The sequence below is a fragment of the Grampus griseus genome (genome assembly GCF_964374135.1).
Source record: "Grampus griseus genome assembly, chromosome: 12".
Taxonomy (NCBI): domain Eukaryota; kingdom Metazoa; phylum Chordata; class Mammalia; order Artiodactyla; family Delphinidae; genus Grampus; species Grampus griseus.
In genome coordinates, this window is record NC_139006.1 from 3122690 (window position 1) to 3143430 (window position 20741).

The 20741-nt window shown below is 43.2% G+C and overlaps 1 protein-coding gene across 2 annotated transcripts in view; it reads right to left on the reverse strand.

Annotated features, from left to right (window-relative positions):
* The window catches only part of GLT1D1 (glycosyltransferase 1 domain containing 1), a gene marked incomplete at its 5' end in the record, with an annotated part of 100048 nt that overhangs the window by 26601 nt on the left and 52706 nt on the right, over nucleotides 1-20741 (reverse strand). For both annotated transcript variants that reach the window (XM_082667173.1, XM_082667174.1), the window contains 2 exons: nucleotides 13063-13112; nucleotides 13734-13829. In XM_082667173.1, coding sequence (XP_082523299.1) covers nucleotides 13063-13112; nucleotides 13734-13829 — 146 coding nt within the window. The remainder of the gene's footprint in view (nucleotides 1-13062; nucleotides 13113-13733; nucleotides 13830-20741) is intronic.

Below are 20741 nucleotides of genomic sequence, written 5' to 3' on the forward strand. Positions count from 1 at the left end.
CAAATTCAAGTTTTGCTTTTTGGAACTTTCTGGAATTTTTTTCTGAATATTTTCCATCCATGGTTGGTTGAATCCGCAAATGCAGAACCCACAGATACAGGGGGCCAACTGTATTCCTGTTTCCTGTTGGGCCTGTAAGATAAGAGCCTGGTGAAGCCCCAGGTACAAAAGTGCAAGAGCCGTCCACCCAACTCAAGGTCTTGAAACAGAAGCCATTTACAGTCAAGGGAAAATCGGACAACACAACACTTCACTGGAAGGATTGTCTGGTTCACTACAGTGGTGGATTTTGTCATAAAACCCTTGAGGCAGAAGGAGTTGGAACCCTTGGTACATCTAAGACAAAGGATCTGACCACATTAAAATTTTATTTTTAACAGGGAGCCTTCCCAGACACACAATTTTAAAGCCAAGGGCACATCCATGAGCTGATACATGGGAAACAAAATGTGGTCTGTCCATACAATGAAATATTATTCAGCCACAAAAAGGAATGAAGTATTGATTTATGCTACAATGTGGATGAACCTTGAAAACATGATGCTAAGTGAAAGAAGCCAGACACAAAAGGCCATAAATTGTGGCTCTTTTTAATGTGAAATGTCCAGAATAGACAATTCCATAGAGAAAGAAAGTAGATTAGTAGTTGCTAGGGACTGGGGGGTGGGGAGAATGGGGAATGACTGCTAATGAGTATGGGATTTTTGAGGGGGTGATGAAAATGTTCCAGAATTAGATAGGAGTGATGGTAGCAACACTTTATGACTATACTAAAAACCATTGGATTATATACTTTAAAATGGTGCATTTTATGGCATATGAATTATATTTCAAGTTTTAAAAAGCCAGGTCCAAGTCTTCCCTGGTGGCACAGTGGTTATAAGAATCTGCCTGCCAATGCAGGGGACATGGGTTCGAGCCCTGGTCCGGGAAGATCCCACACGCCGCGGAGCAACTAAGCCCGTGCGCCACAACTACTGAGCCTGTGCTCTAGAGCCCGCGAGCCACAACTACTGAAGCCCACGCACCAAGAACCTATGCTCCGCAACAAGGGAGGCCACCGCAATGAGAAGCCCGCACACCGCAACGAAGAGTAGCCCCCACTCGCCGCAACTAGAGCAAAGCCCGCGCGTAGCAACGAAGACACAACCCAGCCAAAACTAAAAAATAAATAAATTAATTAAAAAGCCAAGTCCAACATTTTAATTAGTTACAATCTAATATGCTTGAGTCTGCATTTCACTCCTATTTCACATCTGGAGGAAATGTGTCCTTTGGGACAGGCACCGTGGTTCGTCCTATTGCATCCCTGGTGGTCAATATGTTTGTTGAATTAATGCAAAATTTAATAGCAGTGTTTTCAAGCTGATCCGCTACACCAACATTTTTGACGCCATGTGTTTTTAATCAAATTTGTATGTAGATATCCAGAGGCCAGAAAGAGAGGCGGTACAGGCTGAGAGGGCCTCTGGAGACAGATCACCTGGGTGAAATCCCCCCCAAAGCCAGTCACTAGTCACATGGCCGTGCATACATTAATGGACGTCTCTGGGCCTTGGGTTCTTCATCTCATAAAATGAGAAACACGTTCAGCGCTTACAGCTATTTCTGAGACATAGTAACTGCTATACAAGTAGTAGAAGAAAACAGAAAAGAATAAGAATGAAATCTGCAGATTGCACCACTAATACAAAAATATGTATACACTTAATCTCAGATGTGTACTTTCCCAGTGACACTGCCACACTTCTCAGCAAGAGAAAGACACCTGGACACCTGCAGGTAATCATCGTATCCACGGAGGAGCACACCTTATTCCCCACCATCAGAAGCCAAACTATAATACTCTGCGCACAATGAGCTTTCTCAGGTCAATTTACTTACTGAGGTACCAGGAGGATCTTAAGGGATACTTTTCCATCTGTCACAGCATTCCTATGAGCCTAGTTAGGATGGAGCTGCAGAATATATTTATCACATCTGGTTCATCCAACTGCAAACTCTTCAATGAAACAATCAATAGACTGGTTTTGCCCTGCACCACCCCTCCAATGGTTTTATTAACAATGAAAACAATTTTAAAATAACTGACAAAATATTTTTAAATTTATGCATGTATAAGACATATTTCTAAACGTGTCTGGAGGCAGGGCTTCCCTGGTGGCGCAGTGGTTGAGAGTCCGCCTGCCGATGCAGGGGACGCGGGTTCGTGCCCCGGTCCGGGAGGATCCCACATGCCGCAGAGCGGCTGGGCCCGTGAGCCATGGCCGCTGAGCCTGAGCCTCCGGAGCCTGTGCTCCGCAGCGGGAGAGGCCACAACAGTGAGAGGCCCGCGTACCACACACACACAAAAAAGGTAGAGGCAGATGAGGGTGTAAGCACATTTTACGAATGCAGTGTCTGCCGGCTTGTCCTGTTACTGCTAATGAGCTTAGAAGTGAAAGCAGATTCAATTTCTATTCTCATTCACGCTTCACCAGTACGTACCAGGAATTACAATCCAAGTCAGTTTAATGAATATGATATCCCTAGAGAGTTTATCATACTGAATAATTTTGTGTTTTCCAGAAACTTCATTTAAGTTCCATTTGGCAAGGAAATGCTGTGTGTGTGTGTGTAACCCCAAATCCTTCAAACTACTCATACGCCCGAGATGTAGCCCAAGGAACCAGAAATACAAAGCTCACTTCCATCCCCGAGATCATAACATCACTCTGACGGCGAACACAGCAAATCTGGATGCCTAAAGAAACGGAAATTACGCCTAGACGTTTTTATAGCTTAATTTATTTTAATAACAAACTTGCAGGAACAGTACAGAAGACACAAACCACTAAACACAGGTATGTAAAGCAACTCAGAAAAGTGTAGTGAATGGATGGAATCTACCGGACGATTAAAATGCTGCAAAGACCATTTAGTTGCCATTAGCTGGAAATTTTCTTGTTTTAAGTATCATATGATATCGCTTTATATGGAATCTAAAAAAATGATACAAACGAACTTATTTACAAAACAGAAATAGACTCACAGACCTAGAAAACAAAACTATGGTTACCAAAGGGGAAAGGGAGGAGGGGGGGATAAATTAGGAGTTTGGTATTAATAGATACACACGACTATATATAAAATAGGTAAACAAGGTCCTACTCTATAACTATACTCAATATCTTGTATAATATATACTCTATAACTATACTCAATATCTTGTAATAATCTATAATGGAAAAGAATCTAAAAAAGAATAGAGATACATATATGTATATATGTATTTATGTATAACTGAGCCACTGTGCTGTACACCTGAAACTAACACAACACTGCAAATCAACTCTATTTCAATAAATATTTTTTTAAAAAAGAAATTTACTTGCTTTAAGAAAATCCAAACGCTGGAATTATCCAGAATATTTTAACAGGTTTATTTATAATTTTTATAAAATTCAACTTCTGAAGCTTGTTTGCTGAAACATTATGACCTGAATTACTGTCTCTGCTTTTACATTAAAAATTCACATACAGAATGAAACTGGAAAAACTGCCAATCCCTGATTTCTGCCCCCTATTTTTCCACTCGGCATTCAAACACTTAGGTACCTTTTGCGTCCATCGGCGGGCAAAAAACCTAACGTTCAGAACTATCAAAGAAGAGAATTTCTTTTAAACGATGAAAGGTTTCCCATCTGAGTCATCTTAAGCATGTTCTCGGTGTAAGCAGCATGCTGGCTGGATGTCCTTTGGCCTAACTATTACACGTTGGGCATGGATCGCACACAGGCTGGGGTCTTCCAAAAAGACAACCAGACGGGCTTTGCTGGCCTCTCTCAAAGCACAGATAGCTGCACTCTGAAAGTGCAGGTCTGTTTGGAAGTTCTGAGCAATTTCTCGCACCAGACACGGGAAGGAACGCCTGCCAATCAGAAGTTCAGTGGACGTGATAACGTCTTTTTTCCGCGAGCTGCTACAGTCCTGTAACGATGAGTTTCTTCACCTCTCCAGTACAGGGCGCACTCTTTTTATTTTATTTTATTGAAGCATAGTTGATTTACGATGTTGTGTTAATTTCTGCTGTATAGCAAAGTGATCCAGTTATATATATATATATATATATATGTAACCTTCATATTCTTGATACTGAACATAGTTCCCTGTGCTCTACAGTAGGACCTTGTTGTTTATCCATTCTGTATGTAATAGTTTGCATCTGCTAATCCCACACTCCCACTCCATCCCTCCTCCACCCCCCAACTCCCTCCCCCTGGCCCCGCCCCAGCAACCACAAATCTGTTCTCTGTGTCTGAATTTATTTGTTTTGAAAATAAGTTCATTTGGGTCATACTTTAATTCCACACATAAGGGATATCATATGATATTTGTCTTTGTCTGATTTACTTCACTTAGTATGATAAGCTCTAGTTGCATCCATGTTGCTGCAATGGCATTATTTCATTCTTTTTTATGGCTGAGTAATACTCCATTGTATATATTTACCACATCTTCTTTATCCATTCATCTGTCGATGGACACTTAGGTTGCTTCCATGTCTTGGCTATTGTGAATAGTGCTGCTGTGAACATAAGGGTGCATGTACCTTTTAGAACTATAGTTTTTTCCAGATATATGCCCAGGAGTGGGATTGCTGGATCATGTGGTAGCTCTATTTTTAGCTTTTTAAGAAACCTACATACTGTCCTCCGTAGTGGCTGCACCAGCTTACATTCCCACCAACTGTGTAGGAGGGCTCCCTTTTCTCCACACCTTCTCCAGCATTATGACTTGTAGACTTTTTGATGATGGCCATTCTGACCGCTGTGAGGTGGTACCTCATTGTAGTTTTGATTTGCATTTCTCTAATAGTTAGCGATGTTGAGCACCTTTTCATGTACCTGTTGGCCATCTGTATGCCTTCTTTGGAGAAATGTCTCTTTAGGTCTTCAGGGAGAACTCTCGCAAGGGGCTTTTGTAGTCAGTTGCTTCCTGGGGGCTTCACCCTCCGTGGACTTGCAGGCAGTCATTTTTGCAGGAGCCACTGAACAGAGACCTCCTTACTCAGCCCCCCTGTCCTTAGGCTGGAGCTCTGCAAGCTAGGGGCAACAGTGGGTTACAGAGGGACACAAGGAACTACGAACACAATGCTATTGCTAGAAAGATCTTTAAAGAATAAACTCAAAGCCATGCACGATTTATTGCTTACTGTTGCTGTTAACAGTCAGGACTCACTCGCTGCTTACTCTGGGCCTAAGCTATGCCAAGTCCTATGTGTGCATTACTTCTTGCCAACAATCCTGCAATCATCATCCCCACTTTAGGAGGGAGGCCAGTGGAGCTCAGAGAGCTGGTGTAACTTAGCCAGGATCACACAGCTAGGAAGGTGCTGGGCCAGGAGTCAAACTCAGGCAGTCTGACTCTGGAGACGGCACTGTTACCCAAGTTCCACTGCCCCTCTGGTTTCTACTCAAAGGATTTTTATCATATAGTTTATACAAAGCCCATGTGGGTTATGGAACCCCCACCTACTTACTTATTTATGTCACAGGGAAGAACAAACCTGACTCCATATTGGATCTGTTTCTTTTACTTTAACTTTTGTATTCTATTGCTTTTGCTACAAGTTAAGAATGTTGCCTGTAGCCTGAAATATACAAGAGCCCGTTCTTAAAGCTATAACACTTTTCCATTCATACGGAGATAAAAAGCTGCAGAACAGAATAACATTTGTCTTGCTGGAAGTTTACAGGAACAGTGTGATCTGACTTTCACGAACAGCTGCAAGAACAAAGGATTCCAAGAAGTCTGTGACAACCAACCACACCCCCTCCACTTTTAGTATAAAAGATGCCTGAATTCTAAGTCAGGGAAGACGGTTCTTTGGCACACTAGTCCACCATCTTTCCGGTCTGCTGGCTTTCCAAATAAAGCTGCTGTCCCTTGCCCCAGCTACTCGTTTCCTGACTTACTGGCCTGTCGTGCGGTGGGCAACATGAGCACGGACTCTGTAACATTTACTCTCCACTTCTCACCTCTCTCCTAGCTGCATGTCTTCCTCTCCACCAGGAATGCCACCCTCTGTCCCTAAAACCCATTCATCCCCCAAGGCACAGACAAATGTCAACTTTCGGAGAAACTTTGCCCAGTTATCCAAACCAGAAGTAACATCTCCTCCCAAACTTTTCTACCCCCTCCCACCAAAAGTGGGCCTACTTTTTGGGGTACTTGTCCATCTCTTCTCCTTAGACATGTTCATTTTCCTCCCAATGTCATGCTAGTTCTATACTGGCTCCACCTTTCCATTTCCCACTTCTGATCCTTTTCCTTCAAATTATCCTAAACCATTGAATTGCATTATATAACCCTAACATCCCATCATGAAAAGATAAACAGTGCAATGAAAGACTTCTTTTAGCAATACATGTTAATTCTGACATGCATGTTTTACTTATGATAAATTTTAGTTAGAAATTCTTCTTGTTTTCAATTTTTTTTAATAAATTTATTTTATTTATTTTTGGCTGTGTTGGGTCCTCGTTGCTGTGCACAGGCCTTCTCTAGTTGCAGCGAGCGGGGGCTGCTCTTTGTTGTGGTGCGCGGGCTTCTCATTGCGGTGGCTTCTCTTGTTGCAGAGCACGGGCTCTACGCACATGGGCTTCAGTAGTTGTGGCTCGCAGGCTTGGTAGTTGTGTTTCACGGGCTTAGTTGCTCGCGGCATGTGGGATCTTCCTGGACCAGGGCTTGAACCCGTGTCCCCTGCATTGGCAGGCCGATTATTAACCACTGCATCACCAGGAAAGCCCCACTGTTTTAAATTTTTTTTAACACTTTTCTGCTCTCATGATTAACTATTTAGGGGAAAAGAATTCATGAAGGGAAAAATTTTTTTTTACAAGACAGCTGAAACACCTAACCCTTTAACTACAATTTTGAAGGTATAACATCAAGTTTCAAGTTGAAAGTACAAACTGTATTAAACTTTTCTGGGTTTGTCTTCCACATCAGTTCATTTTCAAATCTCTTAGTGAAGCCAAGGGGAACAAAACACAAGGCAAAGAAAAAAGAAGGGTAGATATTTTTATTTAATGAAAGCACATGTTATGAAATTTTAAAAAGTGAAACCACTGCAAGCAGCAGAGAAAATTCTCATTTCCTCCTTTTAAGCTTATTTACTTTCTAGCAAAATATATTGTCTCAACTCCCAGGCCTAAGGAAAATCATCTTTGATATACGAAGTTATGGTGGAAGGTCATTAAGCTGTCATGCTCAAGCCGAATGTTCTTACCACAATGCTTATCAAAGAGTATCAGAAAATGCACCCACTCCGGGCCCCCTCCGCTGCGAGCAGACACCACGTGCTTTGCCGAGATGGTTGTACCAAGAGATCAAAAGAAGCTTTAATAGAAAACCAATGCCTTAAACCATTCTGCAGCTAAAACAGAATTCTAGCGTGTCAACACAGAAAGGAAACATCAGCACAGAAAGTTCTTTCATTGAATGCCCGTACAATGCTGCCTACGAACCAGGCGCTGGGCCAAGTATGCACTCACTTTGGCCTCTCAAGAAACGATGAAGCAGGTTACGTTTTCTTAGTCACACCCACTTTACAGATGGGGAAAACTGAGGCCCAGAGCAGTGAAGTGCACCCAGCTAGCACACAACCGCTCTACTACACAGCCATGCAAGACTACACTTTGCCTGACACAGATGATGCAATCTTGGTCCAAAGGTGTTAACTAACTTGCCAGCAGCAAACACTAACGAAGGATTAGATAGATTTCACAGGGGACTGAGATCCTGCTTTTTGAAATGTTCTTGCTAAGAATGACCACAGAAGGAAACATATGTATCGCATCTAAAATATAAAGCACACACAAGAACATTTACTCTCCTGTTTTATAAATCGTTGGCAGAAAGGTGATGCCACTCAAAAAGCAAAGCAATACTATTCCAGAGGAGAGTGTGACAAATGCCTTCTGAGCCCGGCCACTGGCCGTGGCAGGAACAAAGGTGAATGCGCTATGCAGTCCAGGCCCTGGGCTCCCCTGTCCTGGCAGACACACCTCTAGCCTGCACTGACTCTGTTACGTTAACACGTCTTGGAGAAGAGCTCTGACCTCTGAAGGTGTTCAGTCCTTGTCTGAGCACTCGTAAGCACAAACAGCTGATCCGCGTGTGCCACGTGCTCATGCAGCTTTTGCTTTCACTATCCGGCCTCCATTTCACCTCTTCCGCTTCGTCTGGGAGTCTTCCTCACCTCCTCCCACCGCATGTGGTCTGGTGGAAGTGGAATCGGGTGCCCGTTCCTCTCCTTACAGAAGGGCGGATGTAACCCACACCGGACCGTGGACCTTGAAGGGAAAGATCCAGAGACTAAGCAACGGATGCAGCCAAACCTGGTCTTCAGCCTCCGCAACAATTCTCTTAGTAGCCCTTGTCACCTCCTAATGAATTCCCTCGGGCTGAAGCTGGACTGATGCGGCACCCAAGGGGGTACTGGCTGAGCTGCGTAGCCAGGTCTTCACTGGGGTCTCAGATCTGACCAGGCTCCGCGCAGAGACGTGGACAGAGAGAGAGGGAATCACTGCTGCATGCGCTGCAATTATTCCCTAATAATAGGCCCTAGTAATAGGTTAGTTAATAATAATTAACTAACAGAGTCAATGCAATTTTGTACTAAGAGACCCTGCACGTGACCTGGAAAGGCTACAGTCCTCCAAAAGTGTGTAATTTAGACTTAAAGAATTTATTCAATCACTGAGCTTAGCAGTTAACAAAGAAAAAGATGAATGGAAGAAGAGTGTACTCACAGTAGATGTCAAAAATAATTGTAACACTCAGGGTGTTTGATCTGCTCTAAGAGATAATGGTTACAAGATGAATCTTAATGTGTCCCAAGATTTGCCCTCTGACCCACTTCTCAAATCTATTTCCAAAAGATCAGCATATTAACCCATAACATTGTAGCAAATATTCAATGGCAAATGTAAAATCCTTTTAGTCTCCTCCTACATCTGAATTCAAAAGTGATGTTGGGGACTTCCCTGGTGGCGCAGTGGTTGAGAGTCCACGGGCCAATGCAGGCGACACGGGTTCAAGCCCTGGTCTGGGAAGATCCCACATGCCGCGGAGCAACTAGGCCCGTGCGCCACAACTACTGAGCCTGCGCTCTAGAGTCTGTAAGCCACAAACAACTACTGAGCCTGCGCGTCTGGAGCCTGTGCCCCGCAACAAGAGAGAGGCCCGCGCACCGCGATGAAGAGCGGCCCCCGCTCGCCACAACTAGAGAAAGCCCTCGCACAGAAACAAAGACCCAACACAGCAAAAATAATAAATAAAGAAGCTTTCATAAAAAAAAAATAGAAAAAGTGATGTTAAATTGAATTCTTGTCGCTGAAAACTGATGGACGCTTGGAAATCTTATAATGATAGTGGGGAAGAGCTTGGGTCAGAAGCACATCTGAGCCAGCCCAAGATTTGGGGAGGGAATCTCTCACTGAGGAAGCAGCTAATGCACTGGCTTTCAAGAGGGAATATGTGTAGTGGATGGAGAGAAACACACACACAACACACACACACACACACACACACACACACACCGTCAAGCATGGCCCAAGTCAGTGTTGTCCAAACTTCAGATCAGGGAGCACATCATGAAATCAATTTTGGAATAAAAATAACCTTTGTTTTAATGACATGGAATAGCAAAGCAGAGACATAGAACAGGTTTTTTAAAATAACAGAGTGTGTGAAATACATGAAGCAAGAGTATTGTTTAATAAAGCTTGTTTCTGGTGTGTGTGTGTGTGTGTGTGTGTGTGTATGTGTGTGTGTGTGTGTGTGTGTGTGTGTGCGCTTTACTGAGCAAATCTCAGTAAAGCTCTGGGCTGAGTGTGCCTGCCTGCACAGGGCCAGGTGCTTACGGCTGGTTTTGCTAAGCAGCAAATCTGCAACCCAAGGATGCCTTTCTCCGTTTCCTTGAGGGCTTTTAATTATAGAGAGTGGAGTGCCTTGTGCAAGAAGTGCTTGTGAACTGTTACTAATTCATGGCAATGAACTTAAGGGCCAGCAGCTCTCAGATCATAACTCTTCACCACCCTTCACTCAATAGCTCCCTTTCACGGCTCCTCTTCCTCTCGTTCATTCCCTGTTGCTCTGTGTTCCCACTCCACCCAAGCAAACCAGCTCGGTGGCTGAAGATGCAGCTTCAGAACGGGTGCACGGGGGCCTTGGGGGGGCGCATTCTACAAGACTAGTCCCAGACCCGCATTTGCCCAGTAAGCATCCTGTCCTCAGGTATATCTGAGATTTATTAGACTAGTTTGGAAAAAGAGAGGAGGGGCCCCTGGAATTGCGGAAGCACTTAAGCTTCCCAAGACACGTCTTTCCACGGTCCCTGCAAATCTCCTTTGCCCCGCCCAGCTCACGTCACCCTCTGCTCCCTGATCCTTAATAGGCAAAGTCATGACAGCCTTTGCTCAAAACCACTTAGAATTGCCTCCCTCTGGAAGTTACAAAAGAGAAAATACAGAGATGCATTTTGTAGGGCCAACAAGGCAAACAGAGAGAGAGAGAGAGAGAGAGAGAGAGTGTGTGTGTGTGTGTGTGTGTATGTGTGTGTGTCTGTGTGCGCACGCATGAACAAGCATAAGTACGTTTGTCTAATTAGTTCCCAGCAGTTAAAAATAAGACATTTCACACACACGGGCATTTTTTCAAAAGAGAGGAAGAAAAAGGCCTCTGGATGGTGGCTTCTCTTGCAAGTCTGACAAGGGAGCCTGCATCTTTGAATGCAAACCCTGCTGTGGCTGAATCCTGCCCCGCCCACCATTCATTCCACAGTTGGCCACAGTCTCCACCCTCCCCTACCGCCTCCCAACCTGGAGCCTGAGGGACAAGTTTCCCTGCAGTGAAATTAGGAGGAGACACAATTTTTACACTCACTGCTCTTTTAAAATTAGGCAAACTAAAGTTAGAGGGAAAGTTGTATGTTCCAAAAACACGTGGCAGAATGAATATCTTTGTCCTGAGAAGCGAAAAGCCTTCCTAATTGTTTAATGTAAAAAACAATACAACAGTGTTTCTTCTAAAGGACTCTGACTTAGGAAGCCTGTATGAAACAAATGGCATCCTTCACCTGTAGGCAACTGAGTTAAAGATGAAGATGCTTAATAAATGCAGGAAAGCACCACGTGTCCTGGTCACTCCCTCTTCTCTGACCTCTGTATCAGCTCAAATGCTGCCTTGGTCTTTATGTCGCTGCAAAAGGGTTTCTGGCACATATTTAGTGCTAAACTAGTGCTTCGAAGTTTGCCACCTCCCTCTAGGTTTCCTTAAAAGGAAACACGACAGACAAAGTCAAACAGAGAAATCAGATCAACATTACCCCGATGTTTGCGAACGTTTTTCTCCACCAAGCGTTGTTCTTTTGGTATTTCCTCCACTGGGCACACTGATGGGTTCTCGAAAAAAACTGTTTCCCAAACTTTGGCTTTTTGTGTACTGCCACAATTTGTCACATCTGTGCCCCAGCTGTACTATTGCTTATTTACTACTCTTTGTGACATCAGTTCATTTTTAAAGGAAATTTTCAAGTGTTGGAAAGCCATTATCACACACCATAAGCAGAACAAAACCATAAAAGTAAAAACAATGGAAAACAAAGCCACATGACTAAATTCTTTCAGGATAACTGTTGTTGCCACGGCTCTAACCTCAGGCCTTCTCTCTTGGGTAGCAAGGAATTTAGCATCAAGCTAAAACTTTTTCAGTCAATCATGCTCTTCGAACAGCAGGATGGAAAGAGAATTAAAATAATAATAATAGTAACAACTTTGCCACTATGGGACCTAACATTCATTATTCAACATGCATTCATTAGTACACTAGGGATTATCTTGTTAACCATCAAAAGGCTGGCCCTGAGCGTGTCATGGATGTGGGTATGTGCGTGCCTGTGTGAGTGAGTGTCTGTTACACCAACAAAGAACATGGATGATGGGGTGATTCATCTTCCACGTGACAACCAATGTGGCTACGCAGATTCTAGCCCTTGCTATGGTTTTAGGCTAGAGGGCCTTTTTCGAGGTACATGTAGTAGTTCCAAAGGTCTTTAGCATTCTAAAGAAAAGCTTGCCACCCCCTGCATGCTCGGTGGGTCCCTAGGGAACTAGGAAACCACGAGAGGAGGAATTACAGAACAGAACAGGTCATGCAGGCATTTAACATGCACAGACTTGGCCATCCGGCTGGGCAAAAGGGAAAGGAAGCGTGAGTCGTCCTAGGGCGCAGGGGATACACTGTGCAGCCCTGGCACAGAAGCCCCACGAAGAAAAGAAAAGGCCTTGCTACTGCAGTGTTACATCCCACCTGGCGGGATGCGTACTTTATTTTCCAAACTGCTTGGAGCAAATCAGCGTTCACTTTCATGAGATGACCAGTGTGTCACCACCCAGATTCTCTGCGTCCTGAGCGCTTAGAATTGACTCTGGAACAGACAACATGCTTGCTCCGGATCTGCCGGAGGGGAGAGGGGATATCCTGAGTCCCGGGGAGAGAGAGGCAGCACCTCCAAGCCCTGCCACTGGTCTCTGTTCCCCGGACAACGGCCACTGACAGGCAAGGACATGCCCCAGTGCAGACTGTATTTCTTGTGCTTTTCCACCCCACTCGGCTCCTGAATGCAAGTCAATGGCTTAATCCGGTGCTCGGGTGAAGAAACAGCTCTGTGTTTGTCAGGTGAGCACTTCCAGGAAGTTTCAAAGATGATCTGGACCACATGGAACGTTTGTCTTATACACCGACTTACATGGACTTTCTTCATGTGACTCCTCTGTATTCCCGCAAGAATTTCTTACCCTTTGTAGCAATAAGTTCATTGTGAAGACTTATAAAGCCTCATAATCTTTCACCTTGGTCTGGTGTTCATTGTTAAAAAGGCAAACAGACTTTATTAACTTAAGAAAGCAAGAAACTTTGGGTTAGAAAAGTAACAGAAACTAATTTTAGAAAATGCATAAGAAGAATAAAGAGGAAAACAGAGAGGAGATCCATGCTTACGGCAGATCAACTTACTTCAGGGCCAACGATAACCATATAAACGCTGGGCTCCTCTTGATGCCATTCTTGGGGAGGAAAAAAGAAAAAAAAAGACTTTTAAAACGGTTTTAAGTCACAGCTGAAAACATAGATCAGTTTAATATTAATTACGCTACAATATAAATGATTTCATATTTTGCTTTCATTCATATTAGTCAACTTATAATTATTTTAAATGTAAGTATGTGACATTTTATGGTTTTAAGGAAAATATTTTTTTCTAGCGCGTTGCACATTATTCAGAGATCTAATTTATTAGGTAATTAGGATGGACACGCCATCACAATTCAGTATGGACTTTAGAATACATTGAAGCGTCTATAGATTAACTTAAGCAACGCAACAAAACTCCAAATGTATCATACAAATTGGCATGTGTACAATATTGCCAGATAAAATTCTTTTAGACTTATCATTATTGGCTGTGTTTTATGATTTCCTCAGAAGCTGAGGGCACAGGGAAGTAGGAAACAACTGAAATGACTACACAGCGAGGTTATTTTTCTGGTTGTTTCCGAAGTGACAATCTAGAAACAGTTCTGCTGATGGGAAAAAAAATGAGAAAACTCAAAGTCCTAAGGAGAGACATGTGAAGACAGGGACCCCAGTGGAATTCCGCAGGCGAAGGGTCCCCTGAGAACACATACCTGAGAATGCATCCACCAGATAGAGAGGGTCTTTCACCTGTCGGAGTCCACAGATCAGGAGAAACACGTGTAGACTGTCAGCACTTTGGTTAATCTCTGCAACAGAAGAGTTCAGGGTATTTTCAACGAAAAGGACTTGAATCGATGACCCGGTGACCATGTCCCTGCAGACACAGCTCAGAGGCTGCTGGGCTCTGACCTCTCAGGCAGCTGCTCCCACGCCTAAATTTTATCTTCATTTCACTGCATGAACTAACCGTTCCTCCTGGTGAATCAACCTGAGCTGAACTTGGCCTAATAAAGTAAAGGTACTTTTGCTGCAGTGCAGAAGGATGAGGTGATAAGAACTGACTCAGTTATTACTGAAATGTCAGCCACAGGTCCTAGAAAATATTTCCATGCAATTCCAGTTAGGAAGAATCTTTTCTTTATGAAACTAGAAAGATGGTTTATATAGGAATGTCCTCTTGAGTTCGTATATGTCTATATATAGGGACACAAGTGTAATGTATACGTGCCCACAGATACATGAAATAAGAGGTTTGGGTTTGTTACATTGAAAGTTGTCGTGTAAGGCGAGTTGCAGGTGACCACACTCTTTGTGGTCCCTCCCAGCAAGAGGTGGAACCCATTTCCCCACCCTTAGACGCTGGGCTGACCTGGTGACTGGTATCAATAACAGAGCGGGAGTGACTTCTAAGTCTTGGCCGTGGGAAGCCTGGTGTGCAGCGTCCCCACCCACTGGGATGCTGCTGCCTTACAGTCAGGCCTGGCTGCCTCCTTCGGAGAGACCCAACCACCCATGCAGGACCCGTCAGGCCTCAGCCCAACTTACAAGTGAGCCCAGCACACACAGTGGAAGCAGGGATGACCCAAGTCCAAACCGCCAATCCGCAAAATCATGAGAAAATCCATGGCGGTTGTTTTAAGTCACCACTTGTTGAGGAGGTTTGTTTGGCAGATCATGCCATCAACAGAAATACTGGGAACGCCCTCCGGTGGTCTAGTGGTTAAGACTCGGCGCTCTCACTGCCACGGCCTGGGTTCAATCCCTGGTCGGGAACTGTGATCCCACAAGCCACATGGCATGGACCCCCACAAAAAGAAAAGAAAAGAAGCCACCCTGCCTTCTTTATAAAATTTCATTAAAGAAAAAGAAATTATTAATATTAACCCAAGCTAGCCTAAAACTTCACCATTTGCAAACATATGTAATTGGACATAAAATCATGCAAGAAGAAGGTTTTCATTCATTCATCCCATTCTTTTTTTTTTTTTTTTTTTTTTTTTGCGGTGCGGGCCTCTCACTGTTGTGGCCTCTCCCGTTGCGGAGCACAGGCTCCGGACGCGCAGGCTCAGCGGCCATCGCTCACGGGCCCAGCCGCTACATGGCATGTGGGATCTTCCCAGACCAGGGCACGAACCCATCTCCCCTGCATCGGCAGGCAGACTCTCAACCACTGCGCCACCAGGGAAGCCACATCCCATTCTTAATGCAAATAATGCAAATAATTTCATTCCCTCTGTGCTTTTGAGTAGTAATATAATTAGAATGAATGTAATAAGATATATTGACAGCATTCTCACAAAATCACAAAAGCTAATAATAATAATAATACATAACCAGCACTGGAGAAAGTCTTTACTGAAGTGTTAAGATTCAGATGTCCTCTTAGAAAAACCTTAAACTATTATTACAGTCTCTGAATTGACTGTTGACAATTTCATTGAGATATGTTGAGTTTTTTTTGTTATATATTTTTCCTGTATTTTCAGTATTGAAACTAACCTTAGAAATACAGACCTTCGTGAATACTTCTTTGACCAAAGGTTTAAGCTAGAGGCTATGTCCAGAATTTGAATCTGAGATCAGAAGAATCTGAGGTCAGGCATTTGAATCTGGGGTCAGGAGACAAACTCTTCTCTTTAGTGAATGATGTAGGGGACTTCCCTGGCAGTCCAGTGGTTAGGACTCCACACTTCCACTGCAGGGGGCACAGGTTCAACCCCTGGTCAGGGAACTAGGATCCCGTGTGCTGAGTGGTGCGGCCATAAAGAAATAAAATAAAATTAAAATAATAAAAAATAAATAAATTTTAAAAAATGATACAAATTGAAGAATACCATTAAGGAAAGGAAGGTCAGGTGTGAAAAACAGCCCAAACCCTCATAGTTAGGCAAGAACCATCAATGAATGCTAAAACTGGTGAGGGGAAGTTTGATGAGGACAGAAATTACAAGTGCCTTCTCAAAAGTAACTTATTGATTACAAAGGAAATATAACACCTGGACATGGGGAAACCGAGAAAGACACCCGCTTAACTAAGGGAAGAAACCTTAACCAGTGCACATGGCTTTATTTACACACACACACACACACACACACACACACAGAGTTGATATATTTTTTTAAAAATCACCAGTAATGGAAGAAGGTGATGTTATGTGTCTCCAGGTGTGATACAGTGAGAAGGATACAGCATCCCTTACATCATCATCATCATGTAAATACATGGAATATCCATTCAACTATACAAAAGGAGTGAAAAAAAGGAAGGCGGAAGGAGAACCATGGAAGTACCAAAAAGAGGGGGAAATCAAAGAACCTGTATTACCACACTGAAAAAAAGTAAATACAAAAACAAAACAAACACAAAGACGGCATCCAGAGACGGCACCCAAAGAAAGCCCTATTTTAAGAACCGATGTGATGTCTCGGTAAAAAGGCTGCATCTAATTCTTTCTTTTTGCTTTGTGGCAAGTGTAGATGTTGGAAACCTACTTTGTTGCTTGACTTCGATTTGGCACGTGTTAGCTACTCAGAACAGCAGGTTCGGAAGACCCGCTGGCCTTCTGGTGAGGTAAAGCTGGAGAAACGTGGCCCTCTGCGTACCCCAGGATCCCTGGGAAAGCCAAGCTCGAGAGACAATAATGCATAATTTACAACACTGATCTTCACAACGTGCTGACTATGACTTACAGTAAGATGTACACACTATACTGCAACCCTGTACACGTGAAATATGTGTTTATACATACAGACACACAGACACGGTACAGTTTCAAAGAATCATTTAGATTTATTGCATACAGGCGCTCTGATATTTTCTATTCTATTTTTTAAAGCGCTGCTGCCCAGTTCACTAAATGATTTTGATCCCCCCCAACCTACCAGACCCTAGAAGTAGACGGAGTTAAATCCCAAATTCTCTTGCCTCTTTCCCCCTCTTCTTCCTGGGCAGGAGATCAAATGTCATGGGAATTTAGAAACCTATATTAGAATAGGATCAAACAAAGAACTTTGTCTTATTCTTTGTCTTATTCTAGGATTTAAGGCTTTGTCTTATTCTAGGATTTAAAAAAAATTTTTTTTAATTAAATGCAGAGACAACATTTGGGTTTGAGAGCTTACATGCACTTTTCCCATACACCAATATCGTTTTCAGGAAATGCAGTGCAAAAATCCTGATCAAACAACCAAGGTCTCAGGCCCGACCTCATGGATGCATCAACTCTAAGCAATTCCATTTCAGCTTCTCCCAGGGCCTTGGCCAACTTTAGGGAAATGTACCGTGTTCATTCTTAGATTTTAAAAAAGAACTAAAACGTACTGGCCTCTAGAGGTTTGGAGGTGAGGCAGGTACCTACCTAATTTTTTTAGTGGATTTCATTTCCTCATTTTAACCCCAAGCTTATTTTTCTTCTCTTTACTTTTCCTCTCACATCTGGGATTCGCAGAAGTCAAGGTTGGAACTCATCCCTTACAAATGCAACCATTTACGTGTCTTTCCGATATTACCATTTCCTGGAGAACGGTATTTTTATCTACAAAACGAAACGTGTTGATTTCATGGTCTGGCACCCTAGCGGTCCCAACAGACTAAGCACGACGCTCCCAAATCCTCTAAGTGACTCATCCATCCGCTGGTTCTAGAATAGAAACCCGATCCACGTTTAAGCTACTTTCTTTGCCGTTTTCTATTCCAGCAGCTCTGTCATTTTTTTTTTTTTCACGCGTGATTATAAGAAGAGAATTCAAGAACTTCTGTTGATTAGACTTAGTGACTTTTAGCTGAAAAATTTCATTTTGGGGGCTGTGAACGCATACAGGGATCTAATGACATGAATTTTCCATGTGAAAAAACAAGTGAGAGGGTTTCCCTGGTGGCGCAGTGGTTGAGAGTCCGCCTGCCGATGCAGGGGACACGGGTTCGTGCCCCGGTCCGGGAAGATCCCACATGCCGCGGAGCGGCTGGGCCCGTGAGCCATGGCCACTGCGCCTGTGCGTCCGGAGCCTGTGCTCCGCAACGGGAGAGGCCACAACAGTGAGGGGCCCGCGTACCGCAAAAAACAAACAAAAAACAAAAAACAAGTGAGTTTTCCTAGGAACAGCCTGAGGAAGGAAAATATGACCATTTGAGTTTTGCATATGAGAGTTTCCATATAGAAATACAAATAGAGTTTTAAAGAAGAAAGAGAGAAAATTAAATAAACAGTGAAAATAGAAATAAAATAAAAATAAAAACCAAGAAGGTGTGTCCGGGTCAAGTTTAAGCTTTCACAGTTTCGGGATTTGATGGCCTGAGAGGCACCATTACTCTAGATGCATTAGTTACTGGCATTTAAAAGCAAAATTCCTGCATCACTGAATCATAACAACATTTAAGACGTACCTGAAAACACAAAGACCAGATAACTAACTTGATGTCTAAACACATACCTTCGGATCAGAAGAGCTAATGAGAACATCGCGTGAAAAATTACAACAATGCCACTTAGTGCCTTTCATCTATTTTATTCTTTATTTGTTCCTAGTTGACCTGTTTGATCATGGAATCTGGTTGGCATACAACTGATTTCATGTTTTAAACTAAGGAGACTTAGTTAATTTGTTACCTTGGGCTTAGAGATATAACTGAACATTCTCAGCAAACCCGAGACATACCTTAAAGGGGAATAAACCCCGAAATTGACATCAGATATTTAAGAAGGTGACTATAAACCCTGGGGACTAATCCGCTACCCGCCTATTAATATTCAGTGTTCAGTGAGGCCCTTCCCAACCCACTCCCCTCGATTTCAAGGTTAAGAATTCATAGGAATCCAGAGGGTGAGGATTTGATCACTAACGGTCTGCATCAAGTTCACTGTCACTTCTGTTTTCACTGTCTCAGCCCAGAGTGGAAGTGACAAAACACAATCATAGGTTTAGAATGCTCCAGTGGCCAGGGTGAGATAGAGGATGGGTGAGAAAGATGGTCTACCTCTGGAGTCTGAAAGTTGACAAAGATGAATGACTGTACAAATGAGAACAGACACCTGATCATAAAACCCTGAGACGCCGCTGAATTCTCCACCTTAACGCTTAAGCCATCCTCCAGCAGTCAGCTCCCGCAGTCCCCGCCGGAGCCTCCCTGAGCCCATATATTCTGAATGTATTTACAGCTTCTGATTGCACACATTAGGAGTGAAGTGAAGCCAACGTTCCCAAGAGGGGATGTTGTCTGCGGAGTAGTTTAAATGTCCTGGCTATTCCGTTAATCACTCAACAGTAAGACTGGTGAAACAAGCAACCATCAGGGTACAGACCTTGATGACAAATCACTCTCCTTTTGGAAATTATGAATCTTAGTTACACCACAACAGTGACCTCTGATATACAGAAGATGGAATAACCTTACAACAGGCCTTTTTTTTTTTTTTTTTTTTTTTTTTTGCGGTACGCGGGCCTCTCACTGCTGTGGCCTCTCCCGTTGGGAAGCACAGGCTCCGGACGCACAGGCTCAGCGGCCATGGCTCACGGGCCCAGCCGCTCCACGGCATGTGGGATCTACCCGGACCAGGGCACGAACCCGCGTCCCCTGCGTCGGCAGGCGGACTCTCAACCACTGCGCCACCAGGGAAGCCCACAACAGGCCATTTAAAATGGGCCTCCTGGTTCTGAATAACGGCTTACACTTCCTGACATGATAAAGCAATTGGATGGTGTGGGTTCATTTGTAATGCTGACAGGAGTTCTGCCATTCTTGTTGAGATTGATGTAAAACACTTGGAAAACTATTTCTAATCAAATGTTTGGAAATTTCTTCTTTTCAAGGGAAGCGAACGCTGACACGGAGTACGTGTTGGAGGTTTTGTCTGAAGTTTTCGGAGTAAAAACAGGCCTGGGGTGTCCTCCTGTCTGCTGAGGGCAGGACGCTGATTTTGCATTTTCACTCTCTTCTCTGACATTTACAGCAGGACCTGCAACTTCAACTCCCCCTAATCGTACCCCCTGCATTGTCGTCTTTAGAGAGAAGTATTTCTGGTTAAAAGAGATGACTTCTCAGGCCTCACATTGTATTTGCTGAGATAATTTTAGCTGTTCTAGTACCTTTACCAGAATTACAGGGCTGATCAGCCTGCAAGGCAGTTATAATCCCAAATAGCATAAACTTATGGGCTTCATCTGCAGACAACTGAAGTTTTTACACTTCAAGACATTGTACAATACAATAAAATTTTGCTTAAACAGCGTTTTTATGCTTGGGTCATGCCATGCACAGAAAACACAGTGGTACCACACGTAGAGAAAATGGTACCCTCCCAGCTTCACTGATGGACGCGCACCCTGATGTCACCTTTCCAAGCTGACACACTTACACATCACGTAAGATGTGTGAAAGCTCTGGTTAAGTGCATAATCTAATCCAGCAATTCTATTTTTAGGAATTGCTCCTAAGAAAACAGTTGGGCAAACATATGAAGATGAAAATCCTAGAACTTTCATCCCTGCATATCAAAAAGTTTTTTAAAAAAATCTAAATTCCCAACCAAAAGGATTGTTTGGATACATTTATAGAATTTTAAATACAATAAAGGAATTAAAAACATGATGTAATTAGAACCAATAAATTTATATTTCAAGGTATAATGCCAATGTATTACAAAAATCAAGTGTATCTCTATATACTAGCAACAACTAAAATTCAAAACTGAAATAAAAAGAAAACCTTTAGGGTTTCCCCG